Genomic DNA, 17,528 nt, shown 5'->3' with positions numbered 1-17,528 from the left:
ATTGGAATTCCCGTATTTCCTCTTTATGAGGCAGGCTCCAAAACAGACTTGCTTCTTCACTCGTAGTGTCCAGTTGCATATCTGAGTGTCTTGGCACCAACTGACTAGATTAGAAGGCTACCCAAGCGACATAAATACCTGAGCACAGGACTGATAGACACCATCCAGAGTCAGCAGTGCAGAAATCAGAGATGTATGCTACAGAGCCGGAGGCCTGCCTAGCCAGGAAAGTTGTGTCTTCTCTTTCACGTCATCACCTCTCAGCATCAAGTACTCACCTTAACATTTATTCTGTATCAAGGATGCAACAAGAGAAAGAAACAAGACCTCACACCTCCATCAAGTAATTGATGATATGGAGAGAAAGATAACATCTAAAATTATACATGTTTAAAACTTAAGTGAAAAAAAAAAGTGTGTTCAAAAATTCACAGTATCATTGCTAATATTTGAAAAAAGTGTGTGTTTGTTAGAAATTAGAAGTGAATAGATGAATAACTGTTTTAAAGTAATAGCATTGTAAGTGATTTTAAATTTTTATTCATCTAAACATTTTCTGTGCTATATTTCTATGTAATACATTCTTAAAATCATGCTTTAGAGGTTAGAAAAATTGTAACAAGTATAGCTAAAATAGTCTGAGGAATATGGGAAAACACGGCCACTCATTTATTCCTTTATTTAATACATTTTTTTAAACATTTTTCTATGCCCGGACACTATACTAGGAACTGGGAAAATGAGATGCATAAAATACAGTCCTTTCCCTTAAAATATTTACTGTAGTGTTTGGGAGACAGACCCTCAAATTAGCCGATTATATAAAAATATAAATTTTTCAAACGTCTAAGAAAAAGTTTCAATCTCCTACACAATGAGATAAATTTGAAACTTAAAACTGTGAGATACTATTTCTCATTTTCGTATTTACAAAAGCCCAAGAGTTTGCAAACATACTTTATAGAGGATGCTATGTGAAAACACACTTTCATCCATCGCTGGTGGGAAAACTAAATGGCATAATCCTTTTAGAGAATTTTTTTAAGATAAATAAGTGATTTTATTTATTTTTAAAGAAAAAATATTTTTTGAGAATACCCAAATTACACGTGCATTTGCAGCATGACCCAGGAACCCCACTCCTGGGAAGGCGCATGCACGTATGTGAAGTGATTACACACAAGGCTATTCATTCTAGCTTTGTCTTTAATAGTCAAAGACTAGAGCAACTCGAGAGTCCTTCAACAGAGGGTTAGTCAAATCAAAAACACAATGGAGTACTATGGAGCAATTGAAAAAAAGAAAGCACTCTTTAAAAGAAAATGGAAAGATCTCCAAGATTTCTCATTAAGAAAATAAAAGCAAAGATAGAAAAAAAAGTGTACAATATGGGGCCTTATGCTTAAGAATGGGGGATTATGAAATTTCCTTATGCCAGGTTTTGTATAGCAAAACACTAGTAAAGTGCTCTCCTGTCAAGGTGGAGTGAAGACTAGAAAGGAGCAGAAAGGTTGAGAAGTTGGAGGAGCAAGACTTCTCTATGTAAATACTTTTAGATTGCTTTGAGTTTTGAGTCCTTTAGGGGTATTGTTTGCTGAATAAAAGAAATTACTTTAAAAAAAAATTCAGCGATGTGCGGTGATCATATGTCCTTGTTTGCCCCAGAAGACTTTGCTTTATTAAGCCCGATGTCTTAGAGTAGCTATTGACAACACCTCCTAATGGATTTGCACTTAAGACAACAAACTGTGTGAACACCTCGTGATGGAACGTTAGCCTTAACGCAGTACAGAGCAAATGGCCTGATTGTGGGATATTTCAGTCCTGGCTTGTTCTCATTGTCTCTCCTGTCACAGTCATTATCTTGATGTCACTAGGGGAGGAGTGGCCAAAATTGGACCTTCCCTTGGGCCTAAGACATTACTTCTGTAACACTTTTTTCACATCAGTGCACATAATAAACACAGTAATACTTGGAGAGAACACTTAGGTGAACAGAAAGTAAGTAGATGAACAGAAAGTAAGTACGTGAACCCTTACTGCAGAGGCAACCAGTCCAGGGACTCCAGTTCCCTCAGGACTGATAGGAGCATTCGAAGGGCATCTGTTAGGGGTGGGGAGTCAGTTACTCAGCACCGCTGTTATTTATAGCCATTGGGAAACCCTGCGCTAAGGATCTAGACTTTATATTTTAAAGGGAAGAGACCCAAGGGGGCTGCAAGAGAGGAAGATTGTAAAATGAAAGGAAGGGGATTTTGGAGCTCTGAAAAACCTAAGATTATCCCCTGGTGGGTTGTAAGAGGGGCATTTAAACCTCTATCACACTCATTTGACTCTTGAGAATTCATTCATTCATTTATTCATTCACCAAGCGCTGTGCCAGAAAGCAATGGTGCTGCATTGAATTGTTATTGTTAGTTAATAAGTGATGTCACCCAAACAGGACTGTAAGTCCCCAAGCTCACCACGCAGTATAGACCCACAGAGATGGGACCCACAGAGATGGGACCCACAAGGCTGTTAATTAATGTGACCCAAGCCATTGCAAGGACCAGCAGGTTCCAGCTGTTTTGGGGGGGTTGCCCCCACAGGGAGTGCCCACAACCATTCCTGCCAAAAGAGCTGTCTGTGTGAAATGAGGTAGGTAAGAGAGGAGAGAACAGATCAGAGCTCAAAAGTGATAGACGTAGCAGGCCAGCAGAATGGAGCGCTGCACTGAGGGAAAGACCATAGACTTCATGAAAGACTGGAGGACACCCCGGGTTAGGCAAAGTTGACTGTGGACACTGGATCAAAAGGAGGCGCTTTACTAGGAGAAGTATCAACTCTGCTGACTTTACACATAATGAAAATGTGAGATAGGTGTGAAACTAAGCATTCTCAAGGAAAGACATTCCTGCTGCAGAAATGTATGTGGAAAATGTATGAAATAGTAATAACTAACATTTATATAGTGTTTAAGTTTCTACTATGTCCTCATTTTACAGATCAGGAACCTGAGGCACAGGAAGGTTAGGTACATTACTTAAGGTCACACAGCAATTAAATGGTAGAATTAATACTCGAATCCAGGCAGACAGGTATCAAAATCCGTGTTCTAATTCGCTACACTGCCCTGCCTCTGGGATTTATAAGGCTAATATGTATTGAACACTTAGCATGTATCATTTCATTTAAACTCTAGAATTGTTAGAGAATTTTATTAAAGGAAGATAAAATTGAGGTCAGAAAGAAGTTATTTTATATTTTGTCCAGGATCACATAGTCAAAAACAGTATTTAACTGGGATTTGGACCAATACCTCCCCTTCTCTGCTCTGGATATTCAGATCTTACCCATCCAGGTCTAGTTCAGATACTGCCTTTTTTACGAAGCGTTGCAATCAGAGAATCAAAACTCCCCCAGCAGGAAGGTATTTGAGCAGTCTTCCCCTCCTTACTCTCACTTGGCAGACAGAGAGAATGAGGCTGAGGAGGTCTCGCCAAGGTCACCCAGCCCACGGGAGTGGATCTGGGGTTGATTCCATGTTTCTTTACAGCAAGAGCAGTAATCTTCCTAATTTCACCATGTAGACATTGAGATGATTCTTCCTCCCTCAAAGGGATATTATGAAGATCAAATAAAAACTACATTTGCAAAGTGAAAGGGGCAAAACCTAAAAATAAAAAAATAAAATAAAAAATACATTTGAAAGCAGCTGTCACTTCTGGCATAGGGCAGAAATACACACACACACACAAAAATTGGTTTGATTTTTTAGCAGTTACTTACATAAGAAAGAAAAATGGAGAATATTTAAAACCCATACGGTGGCTAGTCTCTGCCAAGATTCTGGTCCTGTCTGTTCCCATAATATTAATGACTCCCTTTGGCAGGTATTAGATCTTCAGTGCACACATTACTAAAGTACAGAAGTTTCAAATCTGAGCAGTAATTCTCAAACTTTGCTCATCAGAAGAAGTGGTCGGGGAGCTGACAGGATGGGATCACGCCTTCAGGTCCCCGTCTCTACTTTTTAATCTCAGTCTGTTTTCTACTTTGTACCTGTCTGCTTGCAAAGCTTTTTGTCACTCAGTTTGCTGCTTGGTTCTTCTTTCTTTCTTTATTTTTTTTTATGTATTTATTTAATATGGCTCCAGCTCCCTTCTAAGGTATATTCTATAATATTAGAAGAGAACTCAGACAGCACCCTCATTTCCAATACTTTGTTCTTGCTACATTAAACAGTAATTTATTATCTCCAGCTTCTAGCCTCCTGCCCGATACAATCGTCCTCCCTCCACTGAGCTGCCTTTGATCACGTGATAACCCCAGATCACTGGGTTTCACCCGGATACCCTTTCTGCCCATGGCTTCCTGCTTCACATCTGAAACTTGCACAAGTTATAATTTTAATCTCCTTTTTGCCAACTTTGTTTTCCACCTTTTCAGTCTTTCCCCTGGAATCTTATCTTGACGAAAGACCCCACTTTCAGCTTTAGATTATCTTCTTTCTCTCAATATTGTACTTTCTCTGTAAGTCATAAGTATAGGAAAAACATTTAGACTTAGATGGTGTCTCTGTCTTTGTCCTTCTTTATGACATTTCTCCCCCATTAGACTGGGATAGAACCAAAGACGTACCTCCTTTCTCTCTACATGTTCCAACTCTGATTAATCCTGGACTATGTCTTCTTGGGTGAGTGTCTGCAGCATATTGACAAATGATCTGATTGATTTATTTTCCATTTACTTGAACTCTGGCCCGGTGATTGACTAACCAGCTGGCTGATGCCTCTAGTTACCAAGAACCGGGGCCACAGCAATAGAGATGATCAGGGTTCCCTCAGAATAGTCCTGATCCTGACACTGATCCTCTTTATGGCCTCCTTCACCTCCTTGTTGCGAAGGGCATAGATGATGGGGTTGAGGAAAGGAGTGAGAAGGGCATACACTAAGGCAACATGCTTGTCTGCGCCCTCAGGGCGACTCCCAGGGAAGCCCACATAAACTGTGAAGGCAGACGCATAAAACAGTGCCACCACAGTCACGTGGGAGGAGCAGGTGGAGAAGGCCTTGGCACGGCTGGCAGCTGAGGGCAGCTTCAGCACAGCTCTCAGGATGCCCCCATACAGTCCTAAAATGAGCACAAAGTTGCACCCAGTGGCCACACCAATCACTGCCCCATGGACCTGATGATGCCAGCTTGTGTCCACACACACCAATCTCATTAGTGGTGCCAGGTCACAAAAGTAATGAGCCACCTCTGTCAAACAGAAGGGCAGAGTGGCTATGAGGCTGGGTGGCACAAGTGCAGCTGAGAAGCCAGCCACCCAAGTGGCCCCTGCCAGCCGTAACCGTACCTGCCTGCTCATGAGCGCATGGTAGTGGAGTGGGCGACAGATGGCAAGGTAGCGGTCCAGCGCCATGACACCCAACAGGTAGCACTCAGTCATGCCCAAGGAATGGAAGACATAGAGCTGGACAAAGCACACGGCCGATGAGATGGGCAAGTGCCCATGGAGCAAGGTGTGCAGAAGCGTGGGCACGGTGGTGCTGACGTACCAGAGTTCCAGGAAGGAGAGGACACTGATGAAGAAGTACATGGGCGTGGACAGTCCCGAATCTGCCCGCACCAGGACAATGATGAACAAGTTGCCTGCCAGGGTGAGGAGATAGACGCACAGTGTCCCCAAGAAAGCAAGAGGTCGCAGGGTTCCAGAGGTAGTGAAACCCGCAAGGATGAAACTCTGGGTCCCCGTGTGATTGACATGATCCATGATTCCTGGGAACAAGGGATAAAGACAGAAAATGAACAATGTCAGGATTTCTTCCTCTATTCCAAAAATGTTCCTAGTGCCATGAACACTGAAAATGAGCACCTGAAGGGAACTTAACTTTAACCAGTGCTCCTCACTTTGCAGTAGAGGAACTGCAGTCCTGAAGGCACAAATGGTTGGACCCATATCATAAGATCTGTTGTTGACAGGGCTGGCACTAGAAACCAAGGCTCCTGATGCCAGTTCAGTCCTTCTCTATGTTATAATATTATGCTCCAGAGACTCAGGCAACTGAATTTCTTCCCTACTCCACCATCAGGAAACAGGAGAGACAGGAAAATTCCTACCTCTACCCTTCCTGTACTTTCCAAAGATTAAATAACCAGCAATATCGGGCTATGGAAAAGAGAGGTAAATCATCCCTTAAAAGTGACTGCTGAGGCCAGGAACCTCCTCTAAAGTTTATAGTCTGTTCTTTTAATGAGTCAAAGAAAAATAGATGGGAAATAAAAGAAATGCAAAATCTCTGAGAACAGTTCCTGAAATCTCAGGTCCCTAATGCCTGATGACAATTTACTTGAGTGTCACTCTTTTGAAAGGTAATCTCCAAAAGAGAAAGGCACCAGGAATTCTCAAGGAGGAACACCATGACGTCAGAACACCCAAGCAAGAAGCTTTATATAGTATTTTTTTAAGCCTTCATTTAAGTCAGGCATTTGGCTTTGCGAGCTTACTGGTCACTAGCTGGCGACACACAGTGGGCTGAGCAGCTTCTCCGTATATAAACTCAACTTCTCTTTCTCTAAAATAAAAAGGTTTGAACTGATGTTTCCTAAGACTCTCACAACACAGAAAATCTATAGTTTCCTAAAAATCATTGAAACTGTTTATGGGCTAAACAAGATTGTACTGTGTAGCACAGGGAAATATATACAGGATCTTGTGGGGGCTCACAGCAAAACAGAATGTGACAATGAATGTATGTATGTTTATGTATATCTGAAAAATTATGCTCTACACTGGAATTTGACACAACATTGTAAAATGACTATAACTCAATAAAAAAAATGTTAAAAAAAAAAGAAAAGGAAACGTTTATGGGCTGTGGGGGATGCAACACCACTGTTTCTAAAATTTTCCTTTCATACCCTAGTAGCCCTCTCACAGGAAAGGTCAAAGCCCTCCCCAGTCCTCGTCTTCACAGCTCATCTCTGCTGCACCGTCCCTACCTATTACCTGACTGTTTCGACGACATCAGGACTTGTAGCATCCTTCTCAGCATCCTTGTAGCCCAAGACACTTCCCTCCTTATATCTCATTTTCCTGGAAATGCTGGCCTCCCAGGGGATGCTTGCTGTGTGTTCCCTGGGTTTGATGGGGACGACTAGCTCTCAGTTGGGCTTCCTCTGGGGCAGGAAGTTGGGTACAGGAAGGTGAAGCAGAGCAGCTCTGTTTCTCAAATGACTTTTCTCAACTCTGCACTTCCACTTGTTGGGCTCTGAATCAATTCTCAGGGACATTGCCTCCTCTGGGACATTGCCAGAACTTCTGCAAGTTCCACAGAGCTTCCTGTGGGCAGAGACAACCTCTTGCATGATGTTATGCACACATGTAGAATAACTCCTTGAGCACCCAAAAGTGAGTTTTCTCTTCTTAAAAATTGCCTTGCAAGGACGCTTCTCAGTTTCACTTCCACTCAGTTCCGTTAATCAGAGCTAGATGACCTGCAAAGAATAAATCATCAAAATACCCACTGCTAACCTGACCACAGCATTAAAAAGATCAGCAACACTGTCACTCTCCTTATTTCCAGGACAATTGCCACCACCGTCTCCATGTCCACTATCGTTTATTTATTGACTCAGTTATTATTGAATATTTACTATGTGCCAAACACTGAACCACCACCACCACCACCACCAGTATTGCTGTCATCATTTATACCATCATCACCATTATGATTATATGGGACATTTGATAATGCTTATTCAGTTTTCCATCCCCACTGTCATTTCTATTGCCATCAGTAGCATCTTCATAGATGTCTTCAGTCAGCTTGTGAATTCTGACCTTGACTGGGGATAATACATAAGCATGAACTGGATGGGTATAAAGGCCATGGAAGTAATAGATGGAAAGAATGAATTCGCCGGAGAATAGAAGATTTGCATCATTGGCCAATGCAAATGTGGTTTAACATTTAGAAATCAGAGGCAGAGGACAAGGTAATAACAAAATTAAATTGGCTATCAGAACATTAATCATGAAAGATTTGCATATAGACCACATAAGTGTTAACTCTCCTCAGACTAGCCAGGGAAATCTTCCTATGAAAGCTGGAGTTGTTTTAACAACATAAAAAAAATGTGCTACGTGGTTTTGAGAGTTTTACTTTAGAACATAATGGGAACTCAAGATTGGAAGAATCTGTCCTTAAGTAAAAATTTTTCAGCTGCTTGTTCAGTCTTTAACAGCCTTGTGCATAGATTCCACTTCATGTGAAACCCCTGGCCCTTCTCCAGGATAAATGGTTGCAACCACCACGACAAAACTGCTGCATTCCCCGCAGTCCCAGCACCAACACACCTGTGGTTTGCAGTCTTATTTATGAACCTATAAGGGAGATTCCAGGACAGACCGCACCCATGCGTTGTAGTACCTCCTCCTGGCTTGCACTAAAGGGTGTATAATGGCTGTGTGTTGCCTCTAGAAAGCAATCAGTGTGACACAAACATCTGTTTATAAGAAGCTCATCTGCAAACTCAAATCGATGCAAAAATATATGCAAGATATTTAGCAATGTAAATGAATAAGGAGTGAGGTGCTTGACTGAAAAGTAACATGGAAGGTGAAAATAAAAGTTGCAGCATTCCCAGTTCAGGCCTTGCTCAGCCAAGGAAATTGTTCATTTTCCTCTCAAGTTACCTGCCACTGGTAAAATGCACTCCCTTAACACTTGTTAGAAATGGAGCAAAAGAAAAGAACAAGGTCTGATGTCTCCATCAAGAAATTCATGATTTAGCAAAGGAGACGATTAAAACTGTTAAGTGTTAACAAATTATTTCAGGTGTCAACATTATACAATGATTATTAACATTTGGAAAAAGCCTATGTTACAGGAAATTATTAGAAAGGAATAGATGAATACTTGCTTTAAAATAATGTTATATATGATTTTAAAATTTTATTCATCTAGATATTCTGTATTATGGATATATTTATACATAATACGGTTTTCCAAGGAAAAAAATGTGATCCAAAAGTTAGAAAAGGTGTTACCAAAAGCAGCTTAAATAGTGTGTGGAGAGGGGAGATAATAGTGATTCATTCATGAAATGCATTTCTTAAATGCTTCCTATTTCATACAACACAATCCCTTTCTTCAAGATGCTTAATCTGGAGTGTGAGTAATAAGATCCCCAAATAGGCATTCATAAAACAATAAAGGCACTTAAATACATGAAAAGATACCCAACAGAACTCAGAATAAGATACATGCAACTTTAAACTACACTGAGATGATTTTATCACCTTCAGATGGACAAAGACCTAGAAGTCTAAAAACACACTTTGTTGCAAAAACCGCAGGGAAACAGACATTTTCATAGGCTGCTCGCAGGAGTACAAAATAGCAAAATTAATTTGGAGGAAATTTTAGCAACATTTATGCAAACTATCGATTCCTTTGTGTGCCCAGCAATCCGACTTCTAGGAATTCATCTTGCAGGTATGTATATAATATGATGTATAAGTAGCGTTTTTCACTGCAGTTCTGTTTGTAATAGCAAGGCCGGAAGCAACCCGTGAGCCCTTCAGCAGGGGACTGGTTAAATTAAAAACATAATGGAACACTGTGACGCTGTTTATCAAAAGGGGAGGCACTTTCTACCGTAATATGAAATGGTCTCCAGAGGGCGTAGAAGATACTCCTCGTCACTTGCTTTGCATAAAGAAACAGTGCACTGTTGTATGAAACACTAATGAAAGTTATTTCCTGTTGGGATGGGGGGCAAGCTGGCACGGGACAGACGGGTCTGGGTTGGAGAAATACTCTTCTATATATATCGTTCATGAACTGTTTTGCCTTTTTAATAACGTTAAGTATAGTATCCATTGAAACCAATACGTTTAACTGTAAAATACATGTCACTACAGTGACATAGTGCACTCACGTAGCCTGGTTTGCCCAGGTGAGTTGTGGTTAATGCCTGTGGCCCCACTATAATTATTAATAGTGCCCTTTTATTCTCTTTTGGGGGGGGTTGGGGTGGTAATTAAGTTTATTTATTTATTTGTTTGTTTTTAAAATTTTTTTAATGGAGGTACTAGGCATTGAATTCAAGCCCTCATGCACACCAAGCTGGCGCTCTACCACTAAGCTACACCCATACCCTGCCCTGCTTTGTTCTTAAAAACATTTGGGCTTTTCTTCAATGATAAACTATGAATACAACCTATGTGATAGAATGTTACCTTTGATACTACCACGGAGTGTGTGGTTTCAACACGTGTGTGTGTGTGTGTGTGTGTGTGTGTGTGTACACATGTATATAATTTCTCTGCCCTGATACACTAACAATTCTTCTCTTTCTGCCTTGTTTCACACAGAAACTGGGTACTTCAAGAGACTAAGGAGGAGTCTTTTGGTAGATCCAGATGCCACAGTTCAGGGAAGGTAAAATCAGAGTAATAATAATCATTAACATTTTCTGAATCCACTATTTCGGCATCTCCCATTTATTCCTCCTTGTACGTCTTCTTCTCTATCCATTCTGGACTGTTACTAATTATTGAACTCATATCCCTACCTACATTGTATTAGTCCTTTACCTAAAATATTCTCTTCCCCCCCCCCCCCGCCCCTCCTCTCATCTAGGGATGGTCACTAGATCCATCACTTTTCCCACGATCTTAGACCAGTCAGATAACCTTTCTGAGCCTCAGTTCATATACCTACTATAGAGTTACTGCTGCTCCTACTCCCTTGTTAGAGGTAATATACAGGCATCAAATTAAATTACTGATGGTTGGTCTCAATGGGCTGAAAGATAAGGCTATTCTGAGTGTCATTTCAGCTGATCTTAACAAATTAAGGCTAGAAATCCCCCTCACAGTGAAGTCAGTCTCTGTACTGTAGGCCTCAGGCTTCTATTTGAAAAACAGAGAATAATAACATTTGTCCTGTCCTGCTGAAACATGAGGTGCTCAGTGGTGAGCATTGAAGAGCTGTACCTATGTGCGGGTCTGTAGGAACTCTGTACGTGGGGAGGAGTGCAGACAGCATGGCACCTCTGCTCAGAGGCCCGACAGCCCAGGATGAGCCTGGAAACCTTCGAGCCATGTGTGCAGAGCCAGTCCTGGATTCTCCCTCCTTCTCACTTAGGTCTCAGGCCGTTGTATTGACCCTCCACGTCCTGAGCCAATCCAGGCTTTTGCTCCTACTTCCCTTTGGTCAAACAGAGGAGCCTCGGCCCCACTGCTGAGTTATCACCACCACACACAACTGTTTCCAGGACCTGGCTGCCTAGACGTCCCCCAGGGAAGCATGAGAGACAGACCGAGCCAGCTAAGGACATCCTTCCCCAAAACTTTTCTTCTGGGCAACTCAGGGGAACAGAGCATCGGGCTAACAAGTTGGCTAATGAGAAAGCAAACGAGCTGCTTAGCTGAGCTGGGGAAGCCGGGGGGGTGAGGCGAGGGGACTGTTCCCAGGAGGGGCTCTGCCTGCTTAATGAGGCAGAGCCTCAACTTCCATAATTATCAACATTTTCTCTGCAGAGGCCTCCCCCGCTCCCTGAGCTGTGGAGCAAGGAGACTTGGGGAGGCCCCAGTTTTCTCCTCGTGCCTCCCTCAGTTAATACTAATTGGGAAGATGAGAATGCAGACCACAGCATCAAAAAAGCAGGGCCAGAGCACAGCCCTCCTAGGAGTCGTCTCCCAGGCCCGCGGGAGACACCAGCCGCCCAGCTTTGCCTGAACCTCCAGAAGAGCGTCTGTTTGCTACATTCCTAGGAAGCACCAGGGAGGGAGACTGGGAGTCAGGGGGTCTGGGTTTTAATCTAGGCTCTGCCACTAACTCACTCTGACTCACAGGGATCACACACCTTTCCTGAGATATACATTTTTAATATATACAATATGGAGCTTAGACTTCATGAATTACCTTGTTTCTCTGAAATATAATTTTATGAACTATGATAAATGCAGTGTTTTGTTCTGATACCCAGTAACATCAAGAAATAACAGTGTAGTATCCTCACTTCTGCTTTAAAAAATTTTTTTATTAACTATAAAGGAAGTGAAGAGAGAAGTAGGAAATATGAGAGTAACATAAATATATACCCCAAGAGACAACCCCCCCAAAAGGGGTGTACACCATCTGAGTTCAAACAAAGGAAGGTCTTGCCACACTTGTTTGCTCTTTCAGAACATTTTTTAAACTCTCATTTCCTTTTTGGGGGAAAAAATGATCATTTTCTTTCAGAAAAAAATAAAGCAGTTCTAGGGTTGGGGATTAACAGACATACATCACTATACATAAAATAGATAAACAACAAGGACCTACCGTATAGCACAGGGAACTATATTCAATTTCTTATAACATAATGGAAAAGAATCTGAAAAGACAAAATATGTATCTATATGTGTGTATAACTGGATCACTTTGCTCTACTCCTGAGACTAACATTGTAAATCAATTACACTTCAATAAAAATTTTTTAAAAGATGAAAATAAATACTGAATGTAAAGTAAAAAATAAAATAAAACAGTTCTGGTCATCTGCATATTTACCCATCTCTGCTTGTCTGCATACCCACAGACACATACATATATGGCACTGTGTCTCATGACTTTCAGACGGTACCAAAAAATCAGAACCACAAGTGCAATTTTCAGTGTTGGTAACAGTATAAAGAACTTGCAGTAAGAAAACCTTGGGTTTGAATCAGCAGTTGTAAAATCATAATCAAAAATCAGCAGTTGTAAAATTTAGGGCGATTTAGCTAACCCCTTTTTGCCTCATTTGCAAAACTGAAAGGTTAATAGCACCCATCTTTAAGGTTGTTGGGAGAATTAAGATAATTTATGTTGGCTACAAGAATAAAATGTAACTGTTACTGAATGCAAGTTCGTGAGCCCACCGCACCATGAGGCCAAAGAAATTGAAACATGGGAGTTTGGAGCAAAGAAAGGTTTATTGCAGGGCCGAGCAAGAAGGACGGAGTGGCTTATGCCCAAGAAAACCCAAACTCCCTAAAGGGTTTCAGCAAAGCACATTTAAGGGTCAGATAAGGGAGGGAGGTTGCAGGATACACAATCAGCTCATGCACAAGTCTCTGGTTGATGCTGAGGTAATGGAGTGGTTAACACTACAAACCCCTAGGTACCAGAAGGCTAAGGGTCTACGTGCTCTCCATCATCAAGTAGTTAATTTTTTCCTTTTGGTGGTGGTTTTTAGCATCAGAAAAACTCAGTAAATACGCATGAGATACCAGATACTTCAGAAAGGAGCTGCAGCAGAGGAAATGGGGAGGGGTCTGAACTGGAAGGCCCCACAGGGTCCTGCTCGGTGACAGAATTTGTTGATTGCTATTATTATCTGCATTTTAGATACACACCTAATACCTAATAGAACCAAGGAGATAACTCCTAAATCCATCATGGAAGAATTCAACAAGGGGCTAAAATCCCAAAAAGTTTCTGCTCTACAGAGGCACAGTGTCTCTTCAGAGCCTGCAACCACTCACAAACCAGGCTGCTTAAAAGTGGTCAAATCCACTTCTGAGACTTGCGCAGACTCAGTTTTCTTTGAGCTTCTGAACACTTCTGACAAAAAGCAAGCAGACCAGAGTATGGTTGTAAGTATGATGGTGGGAGAGATGGAGAAGGAATCTTTCCATGTTTGTGTACTGAGTAAGTTGAACAGTTTAGGATAAACTTGATTATGAGTTGTCTGCTGGAGATCAGGATGCCTGCACCACAGATGAGTTGCCTCTCTCCCATTCAAATCATTTTCCAGCATTTTTTTACTCCTGAGCAAGACCATTTATTTATTAATGTTCATTCATTCATCCACTGTTCATTGAGCACCTATTATGTGCTGGACACTGTACTGACTACTTGTAGATACTGGGGAAACTGGCCATTTTATGGCCTGGTACATGATAAATATTTTTAAATTATTTCATGTGTGTTGGAGAAGTTTATAAATGCTGGACTCACAATCCCTGAAGTCAGATAAAGTTTCTTAAGCTGTTAATTGTGTTGGTCAAATCTTCTAAATCTTAATCATAACTATTATTTTTTTTAACCTTGTTGTTTCAGCAATTTAGAGAGAGATGGTGAAACCTCCGGCGGTAATGGTAGTTTTGTCAGTTTCTTATTCTAGTTCTTTTGCTTTCTTCCATATATTTTTATATACAGTTTACGTACATACAGGTTTCCACCACTATCTGAAAGGAGATTGTTATTCTGAAACCTTTCATGAGCCAAAATGGCATAAAGCGAAGAGGATCCCCTGCTTTCCAAAAGTTCGCCTTATGCCACTTTACTTTTACTAAAGATTTACATTAGTCCTTTTTTTTTTTTTGCTAACTGAAAGAAATCCAAAGAGGATTTTCACTTTTACCAAAAAAAAAAAAAAAAAAAAAGAAAAGCCATAAAGCCATTGCTACACTGATGTGGATCTTTTGTAAAATTGAAGAGACATAAGGCAAAATTTCAGGAAGTAGGGAGTACCTGCATGTATACAAGTATATTTACTATGTGTGTATATTTGTAAATCAAGGGAAGGAAAAAATGGCAATATGTTGCCATATTGAGTAATGTAAAGAAATAACACATTTTATATATATATATATATATATATATACACACACATACACACACACACACACATACACACACACACACGGGGTATACATATATATACATATACACATATATTATGTAAATACATAATTTCAATTGCATTTTCTTAGGCATTGAATACTTTGTCATTATGCAGTGAAATTCTACCTGTACTGACATTTTTTTCTAAAAGTCTATTTTAAGCTCCACCATTATATCTAAACTGGTTATACAACTTTTAGGTGACTACATACTTTATGTGTATTTTGTCAAAGACATGTACCTGGATTTATTTTTTAATCCAAATTGAAAAAAAAGTGTTTCTTATATATTCATTTACATTTCAGGGTTTTCTATATTTAGTATCATGTCATCTGCATATAGTGACAATTTCACCTCTTCTTTTCCAATTTGGATCCCTTTTATTTCTGTTTCTTGCCTGATTGCTGTGTCTAGGACTTCCAAGACTATGCTGAATAGAAGTGGTGAGAGTGGGCATCTTGTCTTGCTCCAGATTTTAGTGGGAAGCCTTTCAATTTTTCACTGTTTAATGCTGTGCTGGCTGAGGTTTGTCATAAATAACTTTTACTATGTTGGAATATGTTTCCTCTATACCCACTTTGGTAAAGACTTTTATCATAAATGGGTGCTGAATTTTGTCAAAACCTTTTTCTACACCTATTGAGATGATCATATGATTTTTATTCTTCAATTTGTTAATGGGGTGTATCACATTGATTGACTTGTGCATACTGAAAAATCCTTGCATCTCTGGGATAAATCCCACTTGATCATGATGTGTGATCCTTTTAATGCATTGTTGGAGTCAATTTGCTAGTATTTTGTTGAGGATTTTTGCATTCATATTCATAAGTGATATTGTCCTGTAATTTCCTTTTTTTGTGATATCTGTATCTGGTTTTGGTATCAGGGTGATGGTGGCCTCACGGAACGAGTCGGGAAGTGTTCCTTCCTCTGCAATTTTTTGGAATAGTTTCAGAAGGATAAGTGTTAACGCTTCTCTAGATGTTTGGCAGAATTTGCCTGTGAGGCCGTCTGGTCCTGGACGTTCGTTTGTTGGGAGTTTTTTAATTACTGGTTCAATTTCAATACTGATAATTGGTCTATTCTTATTTTCTATTTCTTCCTGATTCAATCTTGGCAAATTGTACATTTCTAAGAAAATGTCCATTTCCTCTAGGCTGTCCTTTTTGTTAATGTATAGTTGGTCAAAGTAGCTTCTGTGGTATCGGTGGTGACTTCTTTTTCATTTCTGATTCCATTCATTTGCGCCCTCTCCCTTTTTTTCTTGATGAGTTTGACTAAAGGTTAATCAATTTTGTTTATCTTTTCAAAGAACCAGCTTTTAGTTTCATTGATCTTGTTTTTGTTGGGTTTTTTTTTAAGTCTCTATTTCATTTACTTCTGCTCTGATCATTGTGATTTCCTTTCTTCTACTAACTCTGGGTTTTGTTTGTTTTTCTTTCTCAAGCTGCTTTAGGTGTAACGTTAGGTTACTTGAGACTTTTCTTGTTTGCTGAGGCAGGCTTGTGTCATTATAAACTTCCCTCTGACAGCCGTTCTTGCACGTCCCAGAGGTTTTCGATCATTATGCTTTCATTTTCATCTGTCTCAGGGTACTTCTTGGCTTTCTCTTTGATTTCTTCAGTGATCCACTGGTCCTTTAGTCGCATATTGTTTAGCCTCCATATGTTTTCAGCTTTTGCAGTTTTTCTCTTGTAGTTGATTTCTAACCTCTTAAAAATGTGATCAGAAAAGATGCTTGGTACGGTTTCCATTTTCTTAAATTTACTAAGACTTACATTGTGGGCCAGCATGTGATTGATTCTGGAGAATATGCTGTGTGCATTGAGAAGAATGTGTATTCTGCTTTCAGATGGAATGCGCTATAGGTGTCAATTAGCTCCATCTGGTCTAATGTGTCATTTAGGGCCTGTGTTTCCTTATCGATTTTCTGTCTGCATGATCTGTCTATGGATGCAAGTGGGTTGTAAGGTCCCCAATTATTGCTGTGTTATTGTTATTCTTCATTTCATGGCCTTACCTTTCCTGCAGGTCAGTGGGCTACCCTCATACTATCTGCTAATTGGTTTCATTTATTTGACATCTCAGGATTATTTTCCAAATTGTTTCCATTGTACTCTATGGAAAAAAAGTGTAGAAAATAAATTTATTAGGTCCTCAACCCTTCTAGAAACTCATTGCTCTTCCAGAACTGGAAAGAGTCATTGCAGTGATAGTATCGGGCCATTACTCACTTGTGTTTCTGTGGAAAATTCTGAAAGGCAAGGGTAATCATGAAATTGAATCATGGAAGTAATGGATCTGAGTCATGGGCGGGAGGATAACTGGGGCAAAATTTATTTCCAGACACTCCAGGAAAAGATTACGTGTAAGTAATGATGGTATGTTAACTGTTACTCACTATCTAGATATATCACATACTTCTGAAACCAAAGGTAACTTTACAGACAATTTTTCTCTATCGAAGAAGCGTGGTCAAGTACTGGTAGTCACAGACCTCTACCAAGATCTCTTGCCACTGCCACTGTGTGAACAGGAAAGGAGGAAGCAGTGGCTGGGTGACTTTCCTTTCCCCTTTGAGAAAAAAGCTGCGATTCAGGGATTTTGGTACCTACCAACCCACCTTCAAATCAGCCGGATGAGAAAGTTCTAACGTAGTAAGTCTTTTCAGACATTTGCGAAATAAATAAATAAATAAATAAATAAATAAATAGTATGTCTAATATTTCACTGTGACTAAGACGTTTACAGCAAGAAAAACCATTTGGTTTCTCTGGCTAAGGAAAGACAGAGCTAAGGACATCGATGGGAGGAGTCTCAACAGTGTTTCATAACCTCTTTGTCTCTGGGTGTTTCCCACAGTGTGAGGTAGC

General features: G+C 40.3%; 1 protein-coding gene across 1 annotated transcript; it reads right to left on the bottom strand.

The window, feature by feature from the left end:
* Window positions 1-4,814: 4,814 nt before the first annotated feature.
* On the bottom strand, window positions 4,815-5,759 carry LOC102538805 (olfactory receptor 6N2-like). The gene has a single exon (XM_006215721.2). The coding sequence runs from the start codon at window positions 5,757-5,759 to the stop codon at window positions 4,815-4,817; it is 945 nt and encodes a 314-aa protein (XP_006215783.1).
* Between the last annotated feature and the right edge of the window lie 11,769 nt (window positions 5,760-17,528).

Source organism: Vicugna pacos, chromosome 21 (assembly GCF_048564905.1).
Source record: "Vicugna pacos chromosome 21, VicPac4, whole genome shotgun sequence".
NCBI classification, from domain to species: domain Eukaryota; kingdom Metazoa; phylum Chordata; class Mammalia; order Artiodactyla; family Camelidae; genus Vicugna; species Vicugna pacos.
The sequence above is the reverse complement of the archived record's forward strand: the minus strand, read 5'-3'. Positions and strand labels throughout refer to the sequence as shown.

What these genes read in the sequence shown, in the direction of transcription:
- LOC102538805 (XM_006215721.2), bottom strand. Translation starts at nt 5,759, where the DNA reads ATGGATCATGTCAATCACACGGGGACCCAGAGTTTCATCCTTGCGGGT.